This window comes from Paramacrobiotus metropolitanus, unplaced genomic scaffold, assembly GCF_019649055.1.
Source record: "Paramacrobiotus metropolitanus isolate TYO unplaced genomic scaffold, Prichtersi_v1.0 Parri_scaffold0000052, whole genome shotgun sequence".
Classification (NCBI taxonomy): domain Eukaryota; kingdom Metazoa; phylum Tardigrada; class Eutardigrada; order Parachela; family Macrobiotidae; genus Paramacrobiotus; species Paramacrobiotus metropolitanus.
The window spans coordinates 523,584-546,275 of record NW_026570272.1 but is presented as its reverse complement, the minus strand read 5'-3'; the positions used below and the strand labels follow the sequence as shown (position 1 = coordinate 546,275).

The window sequence follows — 22,692 nt, the reverse complement described above, 5'->3', positions numbered from 1 at the left end:
GCTTTTTTCCCCGTCTTCGAGCTTTCTTTTATAGTCTGTTAATTGGTTTTGTTCACATGATCACATGCGGTAATTACTTCACATTCGCCTTTACTACAACAGGTTGTGTGTCAAAGTTACTGCGTTTCATAATCCGAAAATCGCGATCCAAGAAAAATGTGCATCAGGAACGAAATTTTCTTTTAGCCTTTTTATTTCCGTTTTTAGCAGGTTTGGGCGCCGGTAGCTGCGCCGCTTTCTTTGCATCCACAGCGCCTGACGCGGCGATGACCTCCTGATTATCCAGCAGCATAACATCCGCTCCTTGGTATAATCGGCTGTTGGAGTAATCCGCAAAATTTTTGGCCTGACTGCAGTCCACGTTGAACCACCAATCACAGACCAGCGTGATTTGGTTAAACAACTGCCAAAATAACAATGTGATTAGGCATGCACTTCATAAATAATCCAAATAAAAATGACAGCCTTTTTTACCGTCATATTAGGACAAAGGTAGCTTGTCAGATTCCCGCTGATATCACATCGATGAAACACCTGACATTTGCCGGCGTCCACGTCAGCATAAAATCCGGGTTGATGGAATTTTAGACAGTCGATGTTTGTAGCGGGAATACTGGCTAGTGCGGGATAATCCTGGTTGGGACGGGCGGAACGCAATAGCTCCTGCATCTCAGTTGCGTGGAGTGCGCGATTGGCGCCTTTCAATTGGTCCAACGCGTCCCAGACTTTCGGTGTTTGGCCAGAAGCGCGCTTCACCTGTTCAACAAAAAGTGCAATTCTTCGAATTAAATAAACAGGAGTCTAACAAAAGTTTAGGTACTCGTTCTCAAATTAGCTAAAAAGGCGTAAAAAACGAAAAACTGGTTGTCGAGTCTTCGCAGCAAAAAACACAATATCAAAAAGTTAAAAAAGTTATTTATATACATACCAAGATTATCAAATTATAAATTAAAAAGATTATTATTACTGTAATCGTTTAGTAAAGTAATTACTAAGAGCTTTCTGTGACGCCTGATTTTCCGACTTACCAATAAGGAAGCATCGCAAGCACTGGCAACGAAAGCCACTATGACGCCAATAATAACAGTCATTTTGCAGATGAAAAACAAGAAAAAAAACTGTAGTGAAAGTGAAACGGATACGTGAGATTAATCACAAAATCACTGACAAGAATTTTCAATCAACTTCTATATACCGCATACTTTTCCGCAACGATCAGTGACAGGCCCCGCCCAGCGAACAAAACCCACCGACTGCTAACGGATTGATGGCTGCCAGTAAAAGTGTGATAATTAAATCTCGCTGTCCGAGTTGCATGCTGCGCGGTGTGTGTTTATGGCTCGTATAATCCGTGGTGGGTTAATTGATAGATTGTTTGGACATGACAGGCTTTGTTGCGGCGCCACGCTTGTCTGATTGATGGTAGACTGCATACGTCCGATCTATCTGACATTCACTTTCACAGCGGAAACGTGATTGTTTTTTATTTGAGGACACGCGTGGTAGTATCCGGAAAACGAAGAACATGGTGATGGAAATGCGTATATTGGCCGCGTTTGTCGGCGCTTTATGAATTTTATTAAGGATTAACGGGATTTTCATTGTCTTTAGATTCCACGTTCTGCGCAGAAGAGAATGATGCGGCAGTCGCCGACGCTGTCACAAAGGGCGAAGAAATTAAAAATTGTTATAGTCCTAATTTTGCGATTGCACTTAATAAAATAATAATTAATACGTAATTGTACGAAAACAGTAAAATTTAGGATAATTTTAATACGTATATAACTACGAATTTTTTTGCAACCCAACGATTCTTCACTCATTCAAACTTTGACCTACGCACAATCGCTGGGCTGCAAAAGAATGCGCACTGTTTGAACTTCGAACCGTGCGCAACGCTTTTGTTATGTGATATAAATTCCCGCAAGCTTTAAAAAATGTTTTAAATATCTTGCATTGCTAGTTATTTTGTTAACTTACTATACGCAATGGTACTTCCATGGAAATGCCCTAACACTACGATTTCCGCAATCTTCAGTACCTTTCGTCCTTTCCACATCTTTGGCTGCACCTGCACCTGCACGGTGCAGGTGCAGGTAGGGTTGAAATTCACGAGGCTTAGACCCATTTGTGAAAAGAAGTGAAATGAAAGTGAAAGGAAGTGAATTGAAATGAAACGTGAAATAAAAAATAAAATTTAAATTGATTATTTTAGCTTTTATTAGGGTTGCAAACAGCCGAAAGCAATTAAAACACTACGTAATACTGCAACTGCACGGTACTAGTAGAAGTTTAATATTTCAAAAATATTCGTTGTACTCTGTAAATGGATTACTAAATTTATTATTCAGTACAGACTATACAGTAAGTGCAAGAAGATTGTTCAATTTGCTTTTATTTTTACTACAGAATAAGATAAAACTATTTAAAACTAAAATTAGGAGTAGAAGTTTGAAAATGGTAATCGGTTTATAAGAACAAGGCGTACAAAGAAAATGTTCGTTTCTATTCAAGAAATCAGCGCAGTAGCGTACTGCGGCACGGAATTTCCTTCGACTTTGATACTAGTCGTATTTGGACGCGCGGCGCTCCTTTTGAGCTTGTCCGCGCGAGGTCCAACTGTAAGTAGCCGAGCAATTTCGTTATTTGCATTTGATCTTAATTGCACTCTAAACACCTCTAAAAAATTATTTCTTTCTTATCCGCTGTACGATATCCCAGTTTGCAAACCGAGTTCTTCTACCTTGGCACGGGTAGTTTTCTTTAATAAGCCGAATTCTCAGTATTAATGGGAAGAACAGTAGAAATAAATCTTACTCTAGGCGTTTTGGCTACCTATGCATTTAGATATCTGAATTCTGAAATTACCTGCACTAAAAGCGTACGAAAAACGTTTTCTTCTCTTCCAGTTGCAACATTAATGCTTACGCGCAGTGTTGCTTAAAGCAGGGAATCGAATTAGAAGGGGTCACACAAAAAATACAACGGAGTGAACATTTTCGTTGCAAGAAATATAGTGAATCGCTCTAATTTCGTCCGCTTTTGATGCATTTCAAGCGATTTCACGATTTCACCATTTCATGCATTTCACGTTTCATTTCATTTCACTTTCACGTTTCACGCGAGGGTCCGCGTGATTATGAAATGAAAGTGAAATGAAAAGTGAAATGTGAAATGGTGAAAGCGTGATTTCAACCCTACCTGGCTGCACGAATCAGCAAACCTAGCACCTTCCACACACGCTGGTCCGTGTGGACCTACACTTGTTGGACCGCAAGATTAATACGACTTTCTTATCCATGAAATAATTAAATAACTAATACTGTAAAGCAGACAATGCTGTACAACAACACTTTTGTTATGTGGCGTGCGGTCACGTACGTATACTTTTGCGTTCACCGGTAAACAAGCGCTTATGCATTTATTGTGAACTATCTTCGCGTAATTTATATAATATCTGTGTCTTAAGTCGTCTCTTTTCTCAGTTTTCTGCTGAAGTTATGTTTGAGAGATTCAGTATCCATCATGAGCGTGTACAGTAAAGATCGTGCATAGGTTTCGGCAGTATTCTCCGCTAGGTATAATGTAGGGGAAACGTGCATTTATCCCTTTTCTATACAGTAGACGTCTGGACAAAATAAACACTAGTAAGTGTCTTCGGCTATTTTTTCAAGGTTTCCAATCTTCATAATTTTAATAGCTAGTGTATCAGTGCAGGCATTCTGTTATGTGAAGCGGCCAAATAGGCAAAGAACAATTCGTGAAGAAACCAACCTCTGCGGATAAGTAACAGAAGGCGGAAGGACAAATCCTTAACACAGTTTCCCTTTACTGCAGCCGTCGCCCGGCTCGAGTGCGGCTGAAAATGACGTTTATGACCCGCGTCGAATTTAGCTATGTACTGTATATGTATTTCAACAGTTTCCCTTTACTGCAGCCGGGTTACAGCAGCAGAGCAGGGAAACAGTGTTGGAGATTCGGGTTTCCTTCCTTCTTCTATTACTGCTTTCACAATGGCGAATTTCTGGCGTAACTTTGAATAACTTTGGGTGTGAAGTTACTTCTGATACAGTAAACAAACTTTTTAAAACCACTTTACTTACGTAAAAAAGTCAAGTTATGAAGACATATTCAGCTGTATATAGCAGTTTGCTGGGGATGCGTTAATGAGGTTACTGAGGTATGTATGTTTTCTGCGACATATTTTTTGAGTTGTTTCTGGAAGGCAGACGGTGCCTGGTTCGGACTATCTAAAGTAGCCGACAATGATGAGAAGTGTCGTCAGTTCCGGTAGATGAAAAATTAACCGCTACCCTTGAGGTTATTTGCAACATCGCCAACGTATTGCATCAGGCAAATAAAGCATGATCGCTGGCAAAATACATGTACATATACATAATTTTGCAATGTGGCACAATACTGTAGCATTCACTCTGCGCTAGCCGCACGTAACCGGCGTATTTTATAAAAACCGGATAGAGTCTATTACGAGCACGGCTCGGATTTATGTTTTCTACCTGCAATTTTTTACTTAATGTTTTATCTAGTTGACGTCTTTACTTGACGTTTTATCTACGATTTTTACTTGACGCTTTATCTCTATCTCTGTAATATAAAGTATAGTAGCAAGTCTTTACCGGCACCGTTTCCAGGTGTGCAGGCATTAGACCTTGCAATGGGAACAACATACTACGGTTTATTCCTTTTGTTCGTTGCTGCAGCGTTTCTCAGCCCAGCTGCAGCGATAGCGGAAATCAAGACGTTGAGATAACGGAAGGTAGGCTTTGTTAACAGACTCGTTACTAGACTTGGTTGAAAACATTTCCAGGACAGGTCTTCCTTATTAAACAAAAGCATAACCAATAAACTGCACACCGGTGTACACTAATGGAAGACCGGAGCGCAGCTTTTAAATTAGTTGGGCAGCCTGCTATGAGTTGGTACAGAGTATTTAAGTACCAGGAACACAGCCAGATCCGTGACGTTTTTGCTTCGAAAATTTGAAAAAAATTAATTATTCCAGTAACCATTTTTTTATTTTCAGATCTTTTCAACAAACCACTCAATTTTTCGGACGTAAATGCTGTTGCTAAAACCGGACCTAAACTCTGGCCGAATCCTGCCGCGATCCCTTACTACATAAGCCCATATTACCTTAGTGAGAATGCAGAAATTAATTGCGACTTACCGTGCCTCTAATTCGTTCTTATATTTATTCGTTCGTATAAAGAGTCGTTTTATATTCAAGTATATACAGTAATACTACAGAAACACAAATCCATAGAGGGATGCGTTGCAATGCCGCCAAGTTATTTTTATGTCAACATCAGTACTCGTATAGTGTTAATGTTATGTGATTTCACTGGCCATAGCGGGCGAATAAGGTAATGCACAGCTACTGAAGCGGACTCCTTTACGGTATTTTTTTATATTATTTTTACAAGAATTTATTTGCGTAGATCAATCGGAGCAGCAAACTCTTCGCACAATGGAGAGACTGACGAAAGGTTGCATCATGTTAAAACCCAGAACATATGAAACGGATTACCTGTATATCCAAGGCACCAGCTCCGACAAGTAAGTCACGATCCTTATCAATAATAAGTAATTTAGAAACTATCAACGTCATTATTTCTTCGCGTTGTTCTCCTTAGATGCACTGCGGACCTTGGACGCATCGGCGGCTTACAAGATATCTACCTGGGAAGTCCATCATATCTGTCGGCGTTTTCGTACTCAGCCCCTTGATTCAATCAAGGTGAAATGGAATCATGACAGCTCTCATGCGCTCACTGGGCTTTGACTACGAACACAAGCGCCCCGATCGCGACCAGTACATTGAAGTGCGCAATGACAGCATTGACAGCGACTATTATTCGATTTATCGGATCAATCCATCCATGTACACGTTTGGAACCAAGTACGACTACCATTCCATTCTGCATTACTTCACGTGGGCTTACTCGCTAAGCCGAAATCCTGCCATGGTGTCGAAAACTCCAATCGTATGGGACGGAGGAAAACCCTTAGTCCAACCGATGTCGCCAAAATTATGATTGCCTATAACTGTCCGCTAAACGTTACCCGGGGCAGTAAACAACGCGACGCCGACGAGGATTTTCCCAAATTCTCCCTTGAGAAAATGACGGATGAGGAGTGTGGTGCACAGTTCAATCGCTATTGCAAGTCCGATGTCACAACAACTGATAACTGCACTTCGCGAACTGACTTCCGGATTGTTTGCCGGTCAAATGCATCGCTCACCATATTGGCGCGAATGGCGGTGGATATGGCAGAACCACCATTGCGAGTTGTTTCCATGGACGTGGAAGAGCAGCTTATCGCCAAGTATTCTTTCGCCCCAATACAACGCCAAGTCGTCAAGCTACAACTACGCAACTGCACAACAGAGCGCGTGACCTCCAGGTTGATCGATCTTAATTTCACGAGCATGTTGGACTTTCAACTGTACAACGCTCGGGGTCTGGTCATTGAAAAGAAAGATTTCGCCGTCTCGAAGCGGCTGCTTATGGTTGTTTTTTACAACACTACAATCAAAACCATGCAGCACGGCACCTTTACCGATTTGCCAGACCTGCAAATATTGTCACTGGAAGCGCTGTTTGAAGACCAGAAATACTAGAATTTCGACCATCCGTTCCGAAGCTTCTTGCGCAGTCTTCACTGCCGCTGCGAGTTTGCTTGGTATCGTTCGTGGTTTCGAGCCAGTAAAAGGCTGCGAATTCGGACTGAAGTCGGCGATGTTTATTCGTTCGATGGACGTTCTACTGGAGAACTTCTCGAAAACTCTGGATTTGACAAGGAGGATCTTTATCATCCAGTGAACTGTCGCGCCGATCCGTTTCCCTTCGGCACGGAGTGGATTAATTACTATACACAGATCGATTACTCAATCTACGAACCACCCTGCGATGCGTCAGTGATGCAGGGGAGCAACGCAGTCACCAAGATAAAAATTACCACGGTTACGAAATCGCCACAAACTGCAAAAACCACAACATCCGTCATCGTTTCTTCGACCAGTTAACCCGTTCCCGCGGATGCCGTAGACAGCTGTACTTCTGCAAGTGAACCAATTCCCACGGAAAACAAAACGCCAGTAACCTCTTATTCCACTAGCGAAGCAATTCCAGAAGAAACCGTGGCACAAGTAAATTCCGCTTCCTCAAGCGGCTGACAATAAATTTTATTTCTCTCGTTGTTTTAATTCATGGGAACAGCTGAATATTTAGTTCACTTAGCTGCATAGTTAATTTAATAGCTTTTGTGTAATTTTGTGTCCATTTCACTGGCAGACTGAGATGGACGGACTTCGACAGAAATGTGGCAATTTACTTTTGGCAAGCTCGTGTACGACTGATCTACCTTTCTGCCCACCTTCGAGAGAAAGGTGGATGCGATTTTATTGAACCATGAACATCCACTGGTCCACTTTCCTGTCGGCTACATGGGCAGGCCCGTCGCGAGACCCCCGTTAATTTTTCAAAGAGCTACTCCTCCCGAGCGCCCATTTTTTCTGAACATATAATTAGACTCGCTGTAAAATTATGAACAAAATGGTTGAGGCCGATTTTCAAAATTTGTTTCCCCCAAAAACTTGACGTTCACGGGCCGCCGATGCGACAACTTCCTTTTCGGGTGTTTCCCCTTACATGTTCGGGTGCCCCTTCCCCCCCCTCCCCATGTAACATGGGTATGCGCCGATTCGGTATAATAAACCAACGCTACGCCACACTGATCTGAACTAGTGATTCACGATTACTGTGTAGATAGATGGAAAAAGAGGTATCCCCGGGACAGACCAGCCAAAAATAAACGGTGAGAGCTCAGGACGCATAGGAACACTCAAGCACATACGTAACTAACGTAAGTACAGAGATCGAGATTACGCGTAGGCTCCAGGCCCGTCCTTAAGGGGGGGGCGCACTGGCGCACGCCCTCCCCCCCCCCACCCTTCCGAAAACGAACTGGCGCAACTGGCGTCGGACCTTACATGTTAAAAAAAGGGAGATTCGGAACTGGCGCAACTGGCGCCATTGTTCTTTTTTGAGAACAATGGTGCGCCCCCTCCCAAAAACCTAAGGACGGGCCTGCGCGTAGCCCAAGAAAATATGATACGGTACGTATGTAACCGTCCAAAACGTCCGGCTATGAATTAACAGTCAAGCTCAATCGTCCGGCTACGAAATGACGGTTGGGCAGAGACGTCCGGCTACGAATTAAAGGTCAGGCTGAAACGTCCGGCTACGAAATGACGGTTGGGCAGAGACGTCCGGCTACGAATTAAAGGTCAGGCTGAAACGTTCGGCTACGAATTGACGATCAGGCTGAAACGTTCGGCTACGAATTGACGGTCAGGCACAAACGTCCGGCTGCGAACCAACGAAAAAACCAAAAAACATGGTGGGCAAAATTTACGCCGGACGTTTTGGCGGCCCCCGGACGTTTTGGACGGTTTAGGCTCCAAAAGATCCGCCGGACGTCTCAGACGTCCGGACGTTTTGGACGGTTACATACGTACGACATACGTAATATTGGTTGCCATTTGGTAAAAAGAGCATTAAGTTTGTCTGACAGAAGAAATCTACGAAACCAGACAAACTGTCCACGACGCATTGCCTTACAATCGGAATTTCTTCTGATTACAGCTGTAATTAAACGTACTTAAATTTGTCATGCATAGCAGTGAACCCGTTGTTGTCAATTTGACACCGTTCTGTTGCAGCTGAACTATAGTCAGCAAAATACTGAACAAAAATTTGCTTTCTTAATTGAATTATTTTGCCGACGTTCCTAGTTTTCCCGGTCTACTGTAATTCACACGCGATCCGGTACCGGGAAATTCTGGGTGAAGTAGAACTGCAAGGCCCGAGAACGTTTAATCAGTTCAGGTAGTATGACCTTCCTCTAGCCTAAAATATTATAGACTGTAGTCTGATCCCGCAGCAACGAAGGAACACCACTGGCAGCCGGCAGTGATGGGAAATGTCGTCATATCCGGTACATAAACAGCTAAAAGTTCTGCCAGAAGCTGTTTGCCACATTTACTATGTGTTTTATTTGCAACCGAAGATCCGTCGTGGCATGCAGTACTTCGAATATGGCAAACAACCGATACAACGTTATAAACGGCACCGACACAACGTTATAACCGACATCAACCTTAAGGAATCAAAATTGCAAGTAAGAGTTTCATTTCAGTTCAAGAATTTTATTTCGTCGACGGTGTTCTGTTGTGGTCATTCTCGAGTCGTTACTCTGTATGTGCGGTGGTTAGATAACTTAAGCGATAAAGATCCGGACCCCAAGGAGGGCATTTTTCCGTTTACTTCCTTGGTTTCTGAACTGTAAACTATTTTACAAGTATGGCCTCTCATTGTAACGAACGATGTAATTGTAGGATATGCGTGCTTTACTGGTGGATCGAAGCTCCACCCGACAGCCTAGATGAGGTCAAACGAGATATTTCCTGCCTGTTCTGACCAAAGAGTTTAATGACGCAATCGCTCGCTTTGCAGGTACCCACTACCCACCGCCTCGTCAAGTAGGGCGGTGTTGGAAATGCGTTCAAAGCCGGTTTGTAACCAAGCTCGCGGTTTGAAAACAGTTCCGAGGAAAAGTGCATAAGCTCTAAATCTGATGATTAGGGCATTAATATTAAATTTTAGCGCTCACAGTCTGGGCGTGAAGTGCGGTATTGTATATTTATTCAATTCCTTCTTTTCTTCTGAACCTTTTCGATTTAAAACAGAAAACAACGATTTTTCTACGATGCAGTAACACAAGCAGTGGATTCTGCGTTCATTTCCGGTTTAGCCATTTGGTGGCATCACTTGTGCCCAATCCTAACGAAGATACCGTTTTTGTCTTTACCTTCCTGTGTTAGAACGAAGCTATGGGATTGTCAAGTACAGACATTGCATAATCAAACGGCAGGACCTTACTTACCTTCCTGTGCGAGACGGTAAAGCAATCGTACGAGATGCCACGTGTTGGGACACTGTTTCCCACGTTAAAGAACGCTCGTAGAAATCTGGCATTTAACTCAGCTGGCAGAAAATAGCAAAGAGTGCAGATGTGCGTACCTAGAAACAGTGGAGATCGGATATATCTTCTTTGCATTGGCGATCCAGACACTTGCAACGTTTGGAACGGTCACTGCGGAAACGAAGCGATTTGTGAACCGAAGGATTTCCGATGCGACCGGCGAACCTGGATCCATGGCTTTTGAGGGACAAGGGTTAAGTTTGGCGGTTGTAAAATAAAATGCTGCTGCTGCTTCGGGAACACTGAATATGCGGCCTAAGACGTTAGGTGAGCAACTTTGATAACTTGGGCTAGTTTTTTAATGTTTCAAATCTGCATAACTTTAGTGGTCACTTTGCTATGTAAAGTGGCTATAGCTGAATAGAAAAGGAACAAGCCGTGAAGAAAATAGTTTTAGTGGATAAGTATCAGAAGGTGGAAGACCAAATCCCTAATACCGTTCCTTGTACTGCGGCCGTCACGCGGCTTGAGTGCGATATTATTGGCTGGAAAACGGCGCTTGAGACCCGCGACGGATTTAGCCATATGCACACTACTGCCGTAGCGGCATACTCCAGCCGGGTAATAGCAGCAGAACAGGCGAACGGTATAGATGATTTAGGATCGCCCTTCAATTACTGCTTTCATAATAGCGAATTTCTTGAAAGTGCGCGCATAATCTTACGTTTCCATTTCTAAAATTGCGGGAATGACCTTTGGCTAGTGTGAAATTACTTCTCGTACAGTTAACTAGCTGTTTAAAACTACGTCATGCATGGTACGTACGTAGAAATGCCGGGGAAGGACAACTTACCCAACTGCATCCAACAGTTGGCTCAGATACGTTAATAAGGTTTTTTGAGGCATATTTGTATGTTTGATTTGTTTCCGGAAGGCAAGCGGTGCCTGTTTTGACTAACATAGCTAGCCGACAATGGTGAGAAATGTCGTCAGTTCCGGTAGATAAAAAATTAACCGCTACGCTTTAGGTTATTTGCAACATCTTCCACGTATTGCATCATGCAGGGAAAGCATGATCGGTGCAAAATACATGTATAGATATAATTTTGCTATGTGGCACATTAATGTACCTTGCACTCAACGCTAACGGCACCATACCGGCGTATTTTATAAGAACTAGAAAAAGCTTTTTACTGAGCACGGTTTGCATTTTGATTTTTCTACCTGTACTTTATTTATCTGCCTGTTTATCTATCTATATCTTTACGGTCACCGTTTTATGGTGAACTGGGTCTAAACCTTTCAATGGGAACAAAGTACCACCTTTTGTTTCATCTGCTCGTTGCTGCAGCATTTCTCAATGCTGTAGCAGCGATTGCGGATGATCAAGACGTTGAGATAACGGAAGGTAAGTGTTGTTAACGTGGCCGAAAACATTTCCAGGGCGTGCACTGGGCGCGTTCAACTTTGATCTGATAAAAGAGAACGAATTGTTTTGATTATGTGCTGTCAGGCTTAATGCTATGAACCCGCAACTTCAAGATACCGGCGTACCGTACAACATTGTAGCAAACCTTTAATAAATTTTTAGCGCGCTACTGGGTAGGTTACTGGTTGAACAAACTAGCACCATTACTCAGTGCATGCGTGCTGTTAGTTGGTAATTAAGGACCAGGAAGACTGTCAGATTTCGGTTAAGTTTGTTTTTTGCGTCGAAGATTTACCAAACATTTATTGATTTCGCTAACCATTTTTCCAGATCTTTTCAGCAAGCCACTCAACTTTTCGGACATAAATGCCATTGCCAAAACCGGACCTAAGCTCTGGCCTAATCCTACCGCGATCCCTTATTACTTAAGCCCATATTACCTTAGTGAGTATGCAGAAATTATTTATTGCCTCGTACCGGCTTCTGATATGTTCTTATAATCATTCGTTCGTTTACAGATTCGTTTAACATTCAAGTACATATGTATTAATATTATACGAATCCATAAAAGGATTCGATATCTTTAAGTCAACACCGTTACACCAGTACTATTATGTTAATGTTACATGGCTTTACTGGCTTCAGCGCGCGAATAAGAGAAAGCACAGTTACTGAAATACTGTAGACTTATTTACGGTATTTTACTGTAGACTTATTTACGGCATTCTGATATGATTTATACTAAATTACAAGTACATTTATTTGCATAGATCAATCGGAACAGCAAACTGTCTTGAAAGCTCTTCGCACAATGGAGAGAATGACGAAAGGCTGCATTTTGTTCAAGCCTAGAACATACGAAACTGATTACCTGTATATTCAAGGCAGCTACGACAAGTACGTCAGGATCCTTTTCAAAGTTATCGGTCAATCATATTTAAAAAAAAACTATCAACACCTTATTTCTTCGCGTTGTTCTCCTTAGATGCACTGCGGATCTTGGACGCACCGGCGGCTTGCAGGATATCTACCTGCAAAGTCCATCGTATTCGTATTCAAGCGGTTGCTTCGATCAAGGTGAAATCATGAAGGCTCTCATGCGATCGCTGGGCTTTGATTACGAACACAAGCGCACCGATCGCGACCAGTACGTTGAAGTGCGCAATGACAGCATTGCCGGCGACTATTATTACTCGGTTTATCGGATCAATCCGTCCATGTACACGTTTGGAACCAAATATGACTACCAGTCCATTCAGCATTATTACACGTGGGCGTATTCACTAAGCCGAAATCCTGCCATGGTGCCGAAAACTGGCCTTACAAAACGTATAGGACGCAGGAAAACCCTTAGTCCAACCGACGTCGCCAAAATTATGATTGCCTATAACTGTCCGATAAACGTCACCAGGGGCAGTAAGCAAATCGAGGCCGACGACAATTTTCCCAAGTTTTCCCTGCAAGAAATGACAGATGAGGAGTGTGGTGCACAGTTCAATCGCTACTGCAAATCTGATATCACAACAACGGACAACTGCACTTCGCGAACTGATTTCCGGATTGTCTGCCGGTCAAACGCATCGCTCACCATACTGGCCCGAATGGCGGTGGATATGGCAGAACCACCGTTGCGAGTGGTTTCCATGGATGTGGAAGAGCAACTCATTGCCAAGTATTCTTTCGCGCCAATACAACGCCAAGTCGTCAAGCTCCAGCTACGCAACTGTACAACAGAGCGCGTAACCTCTAGGTTGATCGATCTTAATTTTACCAGCATGCTGGACTTTCAGTTATACGACGCTCGCAATTTGGTCATTGAAAAGAAGGATTTTGCCGCCTCGAAGCGGCTGCGTATAGTTGTTTTTTACAACACTACAATCAAAACCATGCAGCACGGCACCTTTACCGATTTGCCAAACCTGCAAATATTGTCACTGGAAGCGCTTTTTGAAGACCAGAAATACTACAATTTCGACCAGTCATTCCGAAGCTTCTTGCGCAATCTGCACTGCAGCTGCGAGTTTGCTTGGTATCGTTCGTGGTGGCGAGCCAATAAAAAGCTGCGAATTCGGACTGAAGTCGGCGATGTGTATTCGTTCGATGGACGTTTCACTACAGAACTCCTCGAAAACTCTGGATTCGACAAGGAGGATCTGTATCATCCAGTGAACTGTCGCGCCGATCCGTTTCCTTTCGGCACGGAGTGGATCAATTACTATACACAGATCGATTATTCAACCAACGAGCCACCTTGCGATGCGTCAATGGCACACGAGACCAACGCAGCCTCTAAGACAAAAATTACCACGGTTACGAAATCGCCACTGACTTCAAAAACCACTGCATTCGTCACCGTTTCTGCGACCAGTGAACCAGCTCCTGGGGATACCGTAGAGAGCTTTACATCTATGAGCGAGCCAATTCGTGAAGAAACCGTGGTACCAATAAATTACACTTCCTCAAGCGAACTAACTGGTACTACATCAGCCGCGTTTTAATTGAATATCAAAGCTGACATCAATTTTATTTCCTCGCTGGTTAATTCATAGGAATCAGCCGAATAATTTTTATGTCATTGTTTTTTTAGTCAGTCTTAACACACAATTAATACCCACGAGGGTTTCTTCAGATCACAAAAATATGTCAAGTATTTCCTGATATGACAATGTGCAATATCATGGGCATTCACAGGCAAGCTAGGGCAATAAAACCGGGCAGACGTATTAATCTGTATATTATGGTGGAGGTCAATTACATTTGGGTAACTGTTGCACGACGGGTAATGGAGAACCGCGTAAAAAATTAGCCATGACTCAGCAGAAAAACAATCGTCCAATCGTGGGTCGAGTACGCTTCCGTGCGAAGAAAGAAATTGAACACCGTAGTGGAACTGAAAAACTCATTTTTAATGCTGTAATGTGGTAAATGTAGTATTACGTCAAAAAAGTTAATTATGAGTTTTGGATTGTGACTCTGGGTCGTTGGATTTACTTTTGGTCCAAACACACACAAATTTTGTTAATCTGTGCAGGAGAGTTACGAGTTACTCGTAGTTTGGGTAATGGTTGCGCTTCGACGTCGAAGCGCAACGCTTACGCGGACAAGCAAGCTTAAAACCCATCCCAGATTTTTGTGACTGCGAATCAGAATGTTTGCTTGGTTACGCGCTGTTACGTCACATTTTTTACGCGTTTTCCCGTTACCCGACGCGTAACGCTTACCCAAATGCAATGGTGGAGGTCAATTACAAATTATTTATTTGTACAAACGTACTAGGCAATACTCTGAAAAAGTAGTGTACGATAGCTTTGTGTATAATATTTTTTCGCACACTCAAACATCTAAATGGCTGGTGACGTGTCGCTGTGAGGTTTTATGAGTGTATGTATTAATGGTAATTAGGGAATTTGAGATTTCACATGGCTTAGGCTCCGTTCACTAGAAACTACCGCGTCAGATAAACAGTACGTTAGCAGACTAAACGGCGTTTAAAATGCTTGTACGGATGCCCACTAGCAGTGACGTACAGCTGGAAAAATAAATCGAATCGAGAGTGCCGAGGGCGTAACCAACCTTCTCGCGGGGAGGCGGTTAGAGCACACAAAAAAGATCCACAGACAGCATACGCTGACTTCTCGCTCAGTCATATGGCTGAGCCGTTGCACAGATCCACGTAAGGCCGACAGTTTTTACGCGTCAGCCGACGACGTTGGCTTACGGCGCCTTACGTCGCGAACGGACGTAAATCAACCCGTAACTCCAACTTCTACCCGAAAGTGGAACTGGACGGAACTTGTTTTGTGAAATCTAAAATTCGCTATTGAGTAGTTGCACGTACGCCATTTTTTCCGTACCACTCTCGCCGTCTTTGAGGGTTTGAAAAAGTTCGATATGCCGCTGCATTTCACTGTCCTCCGTGGATGCAGTCCCCAAAAACATTTCTTTCCTGTCTACGGCTTCCATCCGGCATATAAAAGTGGAAAACGTTTGGTAGATAAGCGGATAACCTTTAAGAAAAAAGAAGATTAACACCGGCAGAATAACAGATGAACTCCGGCAGAAATGTGGTTAACCTTCGGCAAGCTGGTGTATGACTGGTCCGCCTTTCTGCCCACCTTCAGCACAAAGGTGGATACAGTTTTACTATTACTAAACGTCCACTCGTCCACCTTCATTTCGGCTACATGTGTATGCGCCCAACACGGTATATTATGAATGCATAAAATAATTGAATAATGTGTGGTAACTGAATACTCTACCCAAAACGCATCATGCAGTGGCATGCACGTACCATATAAGACAAAAAATAATAAATAAAGTTATCGCGGGTATGCTTATCGGGTTTCAGTTATATATGCTTGGATGAAGTTGGATCTGCTGAAACACTTCGCATGAAGCGTAAGCACAAATATATTAATTTGTGATGCGTCTTCCTTAGGGAATTTGTTTATGATCCTCAGTTGAAGGGGAAATGCAACTGCTTTTGTGTTATTGGTGCAGATACCGCAGTTCATTTGCGATCTGCAGCAGCGAGTGCTGGCCATCTGAGTACACGTGAACATATTTTCCGCCAACTTTCGTTTTCTTTGTAACTGCAGCCAGCTGGACTAGCGGTCCGAAAACAAAACACTGCACCAAAGGCCGAATGGGTACAGTCTGTAGTTTCCATTTACATTAACGTCATTCTCCGGGTAGAAGGGGGTTATTTGGAGTTGTTTGCTTTGGCTTTACATTTAGAAAGCTGATCCACGGTTTACTAACTTTCGGTTAATCACGCGCATAAATCAGCGTATTTTAAAAAGCCAGAGCCAACAACAACATTATAATCCAGGCGTGGCCTTGCACAGCCGGCAACATACCGGGAATACCAATATTTTTGCCAGGAGAATCAGCGTTGTAAAGGATACCAGGAATAGTTTTTACAGGAAAATGCCGGTCGCGTGTATAAAGTTATTAATATCCCCAGAAAAATATGAGCACCAGCTCGTAAAAATTTAGTGTTTTATCACTACTTCAACCGGCTTTTCCCTGGAGACCGCGGGTACGAATGCGAAATGAATACTGGCAAACAGGATATAACAGCAATTCAGAAGTGCCATTATGTGGAAATAAATTACAAGCAAAAGCATGATCATAAGAGTTAATACGTTTTCCCGAGTGACGCAGCTGAAAGGAAGCGCTAAGTGGTTAAGCAGCAGTGTGCGCAGGCGGACAACAATCACGGGCGTCAAACATTGTGATATATCTCGTATATCAGCCAAAGTGGTATACCCTTCAGCATATGAACCATTTGGTAGATTAGGCTTGCAAACAGCAGTGAATTCCAGTAACGGGATTTACCGTTGGCGTCATAAGGTTAGCAATAAGACGTTCATACCTCGTGTTTCCTCACAAAAAGCATTTGAAAGCCTTTATTTTTTGGAGCAGTATTTTTAAAATTTTTTTCTTTCTTCTTCTTGGGACAACGCTTAAAATGAACTGTTCCATTAACCACACGCTTTCTCCCGGTAGCAACGCTACTTACCGGTTCAATATTCCTGCATGGATAATCGTGGATGAGATGGCCGTGTTTTTCACCCAGTGTTACGGTGGCGCTGCTTTCAACCTCTTCATCGTGTGTCTCATTATGAGCAACGCTCGGCTGAGACGCGGCTGCGGGGTAATTAATTGGACACTGTTTGATCGCGCACATGCTGCTGTGCTTAATTTACCCACTGACTTATATAATCAGTTATGGCCGTTTTGTGGCGCACTGGCAGCTCAACCCCCCGAAATACTGTCGTATCGTTATGTTCTTCCTGATTAGTTGTCGTCTAACTAGTCACTGGACATAGACATACATTGCTGTTAACCGGTTTGTGGCGATCTGTCATCCCTTCGCGTATCGTCGCTTTTGCCACACAAAACTGGAGAATTTGGTGGTATTTTTGATTTGGATAGGTGCGGTAATTTTTGCCCTTTTGGGCTGTTTCGAAGTGGGCGTGATGTATGCAGCGCTGCCAGTTGGAATATGCAGCATTGTCCCAAAAGACGCTAACGGATTTCCGATTTTAGTCGTCGGATACTATTTACCATTGGCCAGTGCGGCGTTCCTGTACGGTGTTATTTACACCAAGACCATGCATAGCAATTATCAGCGGCGACGAACGTTTGCCGTTGATCAGGAGCGTGATAACGCGGGTGGTGACAATCACGTACAAAAGCGGCGGTTAATTAAGGCGAACATGGTGTGCGTCGTGTTCGTTTACAATCTTTTCTGTTATCTGGTTTATCCCGTTGCATGACGGTGCAGCCGGATATTGTCATGCAGCCGTTGGCGCCGGTTATCTTCGGCCACATACAGGTGCTGGGTTACACGACCAATCCGGTAATTTCTTCTTATTTCCCATTTTCTAACACATTAATTAATAATACATGAATTGCTGCAGATTATTCTGTATCTCGTGACCTTTACAGTTTGTATTACTGGCAATGAGCAGCGCCTATCTTAGCGCGTTGCGACATATGTTCCACAAGATGAAACACCATCCAGGCTGGTTTAGCGCCTCGGGTGACCGAGAGAATCAGATTCTGCACCATGAAACAGCCTGAGAAATTTTGCAGAAACCTTGGAATTTCGGGAAATGTTTAATGGCACAAGATGGATAATCTGGGCGCCCACCTGTAACCGAGTTCATTAACGCAACAGCACTGGGCTTGAGTTTTTCTGTGTCACCTTAATTACATTACGTAGCGCTCTCGAAGGCTTCGGCATTGTCTGATTTGCCTGTTTTCCTTTCTAACAATTTACACAGAATGACTAGTACAAAATAAACTACTTGGGCGGCCGATTGTGAGAAAGAACCATGCAACTCGTTGCTGAGTACATAATTATCATCCATTAGAAAAATTTACGATGCTGTTGATATAATACGAGTACAACGACAGTACAAGTGGCACATTGCGACACATGTTGAACGGTAATGTTTATGTTGAGTCGGCAAACGCTTAAGACAATCTCACATTATTAAGCAGTTTTGCCGCCAGACTGTAATTATCATTATAATGCGTGCATTCACTGACTCAGAGTGCAAAAGCACGGTAATTAAATCACCGCCATTCAGCTAGGTAATGTTGCCGCGGATTATCCCTTTAAGCAGTAAACACCATCTGACTGTTGCAAATCACCCGCAGCTACACTGCAAGTTCTGCTGTGAAAGCGGAACGATAGTTTTCTTGTCTCAACAACATGAAAATTATTTGTTTTGCTGGCTCATAATTTAATTTTATGAAGAGCCTTACAATTCAGACAGACAGCAATGAAAAAGGCTTGCTCATCATACGCGAGATCGCAGCCGCTGTCGGTGTCCCAGAACGGAGCAGCGGAAAATGCCGCAAATCTGCGAGAGGTGACGGTAGAATGGTATCCGCAGCTTCAGCACGGTTGGGAAGATTTCCGTAAATATGCCCCAGAAATTCGCTGGCGACGGCTTATTGCCTTATTGGGTCTCACTGAAGTGCTCTTGGTATTCATCATGTTTGCCATTCAAATGTGCGGTAAGCACCGTTCAGATTTACTAATTTAGGCGGTTTTATGTACATATTTACGGCGACTGCAAGGCACAAAGTGTCGGATGAAAATACAAATAATTTTGTTTAGGCTTCTTTATGCATGGGTCTCTGTTGCTTTCCAGTTTCGCTGTACTTAGCCGATCAGAAAGATTTCGAGTCGATTTCAGGTGAGAGTACGAAACAGAGATAATAACCTTTAAAAATATTGAACAGTGAGCGTAAAGCACAGCAACAAAATTCTCATACGGCCAAAAATACATGTAAAAGACTGCAGATTTTAAATTTTGTCAGCTTCTTGGATGTGCTGGCAATGCATTCAAGTGTCTTGTGAGCAAAATCAGTACGAAGTGACGAAACTTCAAAGGCTTTTTGTGTGCGAAATATAACATCGAAGTAGGACAGTTATACCTTGTCATATTTAAGAATAATTGCAAATAATCCGGTGTCGGTATTTTTTTAACTAGTATTTGGACGAATGACGTTGTGATTATTGTACTTGATTTCAGGATGTGATTGGCCGTATTGTGATGTTAGTTTCCACATGCGCTTTGCCGTCGCCACGTACATCGTGTCGCTGTTAGCCGGTTCGACCGCTTTCCTGGTAGCCGGAGAACATCTAAAGCCCAAATCCCGCTTTCGGCTAAAGATTTTCGGCATTATTATCATTCTGGTCAATCTCGGACAGACCGTAATGTTAGGCATTTTGAAAACCCGCAATGTCATCATGGGAATCAACATCAGTAATCCACGAAATGATCCCTCGGCCACGACGCTCACGACTGACGAGATACGTCTGCTCGATGGATTGAAAAATTCCCTCATAGCCATGGTTGTCACCTCCGGCGTGCTGCTGTTAACGCTGGCATTACTGCTCTTGGTCAACGCGCTGCGCCACCACGCAAGGCATACCAAATGTGCAGTAATCGAGCGGCGCTATGAGAAAGTACCCGGCCACACATCTCCATCGGGACGGGAGTATTCCTACGCTGACATCCAAGAAATTAGAAAGTTAACCCGGTTAGAATCAAACGCGGCGCAACTGCTGACGGGCCCGGGTCCGTGAGAAAAAAATGCGCAGCATTTACCTGATGCTGTAATGCGCCGCTGCTCGCATTTTGGCTTTGTGCTTTATGCTGTTTCCTAAAAAGTGCGTCTTACTGTATTTCCCAGTGAATTTGCTGATGTTTCGTTTTAGATAAAATACGGATATTTTATACTGACGTCCATCGTGTTAACTATATTCACAGGCAGACGAAAGGACCAAACACGTGGCTAAATTTGTGCTCTTTTTTTAATAAATTAAGTACAATTTACGACCAGATGTGTTCACGATTACAAATACAGTGAGAACCGTACGCATGTTCGAGCGATGGCCCACTGCGAAATATGCGGCAATGAAAACGAACCGAATTTTGAACGACCGTAAAAACCCGTTCTTCTTCTGCTACTGAACTGGTCTGGCGACTCGACGGAAAGAATAAAAATATCTTAAAGTTTGTGTGTTTGTTTTCAAATTGTAGTGTTCCATCGTTGTGCTGCACCGCATTTTCATGGGTTTGACCGAAATAAACCCCTAAGTCTGTTTGCAGCGAAAAGATTTTAGGTTTTGCTGTACTACTGTACGTCTATCGATAATCGTTAATACACCGAACTAAGGATTTCGCAGTTTTTCAAAATCTGCGATTTCTTGCCAATACATTTCATTATTTCATTTTAGCTACAGAATGTTTTATTCCTGAGAATATTCATGAGTGCGCGAAAACGAAACGTTCCCGTGCAAGAACTCAAATTTGCTACCATGTATCGGCACGCTGTCCTTAAACACAACTGCTATTATTCCGCATTATCATAATGTGGAATAATAGCAGTGGGCATTCCAGTCCAATTCCACGTGGAATTTGATTCCACGGAATCCGCATATTCCAAAAGACCGTTGGAACGGAATGCGGATTTTGCGGAATCCACGTGGAATTTTGAAATTGTTTTCCTTGTTGGAATTAGCAAAAATAAGCCTTTTAAAAGCTTTTCTCCATTAATTTTAGCGAATTCGCGTAGAAAACTACAAAAATTAATAAGCCTTGCATAACCTGGCTCTGGGCTCTTAAGCTCCGTTTCTTACACAGCTTAGTGGCTCACCTTTTACGTTATGAAATTTTTGAAAGTTTAGCGTGAATGTCAGGTGACCTTTATAACTTGAATTTTTAATTAATTATATTACTCACTGCTCAGGCCGCGCAAAAACCTTCATACTGACATACATAAAGATTAAACGCTAACCCATATGATAGCTAGTCGTTACGTTATTTTAAAGCAGGGACTAACAAATAAGAAGCAGCGGCAATCTATAATTTGTAAAAAAAGTGTTAAGATTCGAAAGTCCGCTTTAAATCGCTAAACAATCTGAAAACTATTACAAGTACCGCACTTAAAGTTAAAAATGGACCACCCTGTTAGTTTTAAAAACAGTTATTACGGTAATAACCATTTCTTCCTACTATTAGGCAATGATAATATTTGCATATATTATGCTATGGTTCATGCTGTAATATGATTATGATGCAAGAGTAATAATTTAAAAGTAATGTAGATCTAAAAAAAATTTTGCAGTATCATACTGTGAGAGTAATCTGAAGCTTATGGCATACGCTATATGTTATGATACATCTGCAGATTTCGAGCCTCGGAGTTCAACTAAAAAGGTAGAAAGCTACTGAAACTAAAGGGGTTGGTTGAAAAATGAGAAATTCAACATCTGCAATTAATTATAATGCTTAATTATGGTAATTCCACTAATTTAATTATAGTAATTCCACTAATTTATTGCAATTTCGCGGATTGGAACGCATTCCAAGGAATCCATGGAATATTGTATCTTGAATTCCAAATTTTGGAATCCGCGTTCCAATCAAAATCCGTTCCAAAGGGACCTTTCCCTTGGAATGCCATCCATAATGCCATTATGGATGAAGGGAAGCCAATTTGCAGGCGTTAACAGTTGGACGGTTTCAGTGTAAAAAGGGAACAAAAAGGTATGACGCTATTCCAATCTGACTGGATTTTTCAGTCCGTTGCCGGTGAGTTAGCTACTCAACGAAATACTTGTCATGAGAACTGATTAAACTGTAGGGCTGTGATTTAAGAATAGTAAACCCAGATTAGAATTGATTACCACCATCTAAATAAAAATTCTGTGCTAGTAATTTACTCCTTACATTAAAATAGCGTAGCGGCATTCAACTACCACGAGTACAAAAACGGATTTGCATAAGCAACAAGGAATGTTTCTATAAACCACCCATTTCTAGATGATGGTCATGACACAACCACCGCCTTGGCATCCGAAATAATCACAGATATGATGGTCGCAAGTTATGCCGGATGCTACAGTGGTGCCCGTTTCAATTTCTTAATTTTTGTTTGATACGAGGACAATTGGGTGCTGTGAACATACCATTCACGATTAGGGTACAATGAACATCCGACTAATCTGCAGCTTGCAGCGCTACTGTCCTCGTACCACAGGAAGATGGAGATCTTGTCAGTATATCTGCTAACAAGATCGTTAGTCAGCATATCATACCATATCAAGAATTTCGTTCTATATGTGCAATAAATCTACCGTTGCGTTACGGTATTATACAGCGCGAGGTGGCCTTGTTAACACACAATTTATAAGAATTTTAGATATAGAGAAACACTCGATT

The 22,692-nt window shown here is 42.5% G+C and overlaps 3 protein-coding genes and 1 long non-coding RNA gene across 7 annotated transcripts; 3 read left to right on the top strand and 1 right to left on the bottom strand.

The window, feature by feature from the left end:
* Window positions 1–23: 23 nt before the first annotated feature.
* Window positions 24–1,158, bottom strand: LOC129592363 (uncharacterized). The gene is made up of 3 exons (XM_055488378.1): window positions 1,029–1,158; window positions 475–756; window positions 24–403 (listed from the first exon to the last, which is right to left on the bottom strand). The coding sequence occupies exons 1-3, from the start codon at window positions 1,089–1,091 to the stop codon at window positions 164–166; spliced, it is 585 nt and encodes a 194-aa protein (XP_055344353.1). The 5' UTR covers window positions 1,092–1,158; the 3' UTR covers window positions 24–163.
* A 3,289-nt stretch (window positions 1,159–4,447) lies between these two features.
* On the top strand, window positions 4,448–7,757 carry LOC129592427 (uncharacterized). The gene is made up of 4 exons (XR_008690971.1): window positions 4,448–4,777; window positions 5,045–5,158; window positions 5,460–5,577; window positions 5,655–7,757. It is a non-coding gene; the product is annotated as an uncharacterized LOC129592427 (long non-coding RNA).
* A 918-nt stretch (window positions 7,758–8,675) lies between these two features.
* On the top strand, window positions 8,676–14,158 carry LOC129592426 (uncharacterized). Of its 2 annotated transcripts, XM_055488459.1 has the most exons (8): window positions 8,676–8,912; window positions 8,968–9,021; window positions 9,094–9,204; window positions 9,422–9,473; window positions 9,540–10,335; window positions 11,768–11,881; window positions 12,208–12,334; window positions 12,423–14,158. In XM_055488459.1, the coding sequence occupies exons 5-8, from the start codon at window positions 10,317–10,319 to the stop codon at window positions 13,933–13,935; spliced, it is 1,773 nt and encodes a 590-aa protein (XP_055344434.1). In that variant the 5' UTR covers window positions 8,676–8,912; window positions 8,968–9,021; window positions 9,094–9,204; window positions 9,422–9,473; window positions 9,540–10,316; the 3' UTR covers window positions 13,936–14,158. The 2 variants fall into 2 exon arrangements, with proteins under 2 accessions (XP_055344434.1, XP_055344433.1); XM_055488458.1 differs by lacking the exons at window positions 8,676–8,912; window positions 8,968–9,021; window positions 9,094–9,204; window positions 9,422–9,473; window positions 9,540–10,335 and adding an exon at window positions 11,124–11,416.
* Window positions 14,159–18,641: 4,483 nt separating this feature from the next.
* On the top strand, window positions 18,642–20,309 carry LOC129592450 (uncharacterized). Of its 3 annotated transcripts, none has more exons than XM_055488490.1 (3): window positions 18,642–18,973; window positions 19,111–19,155; window positions 19,495–20,309. In XM_055488490.1, the coding sequence occupies exons 1-3, from the start codon at window positions 18,736–18,738 to the stop codon at window positions 20,049–20,051; spliced, it is 840 nt and encodes a 279-aa protein (XP_055344465.1). In that variant the 5' UTR covers window positions 18,642–18,735; the 3' UTR covers window positions 20,052–20,309. The 3 variants fall into 3 exon arrangements, with proteins under 3 accessions (XP_055344465.1, XP_055344469.1, XP_055344468.1); XM_055488494.1 differs by having other exon boundaries at window positions 19,077–19,155; XM_055488493.1 differs by lacking the exon at window positions 19,111–19,155.
* Window positions 20,310–22,692: the final 2,383 nt, after the last annotated feature.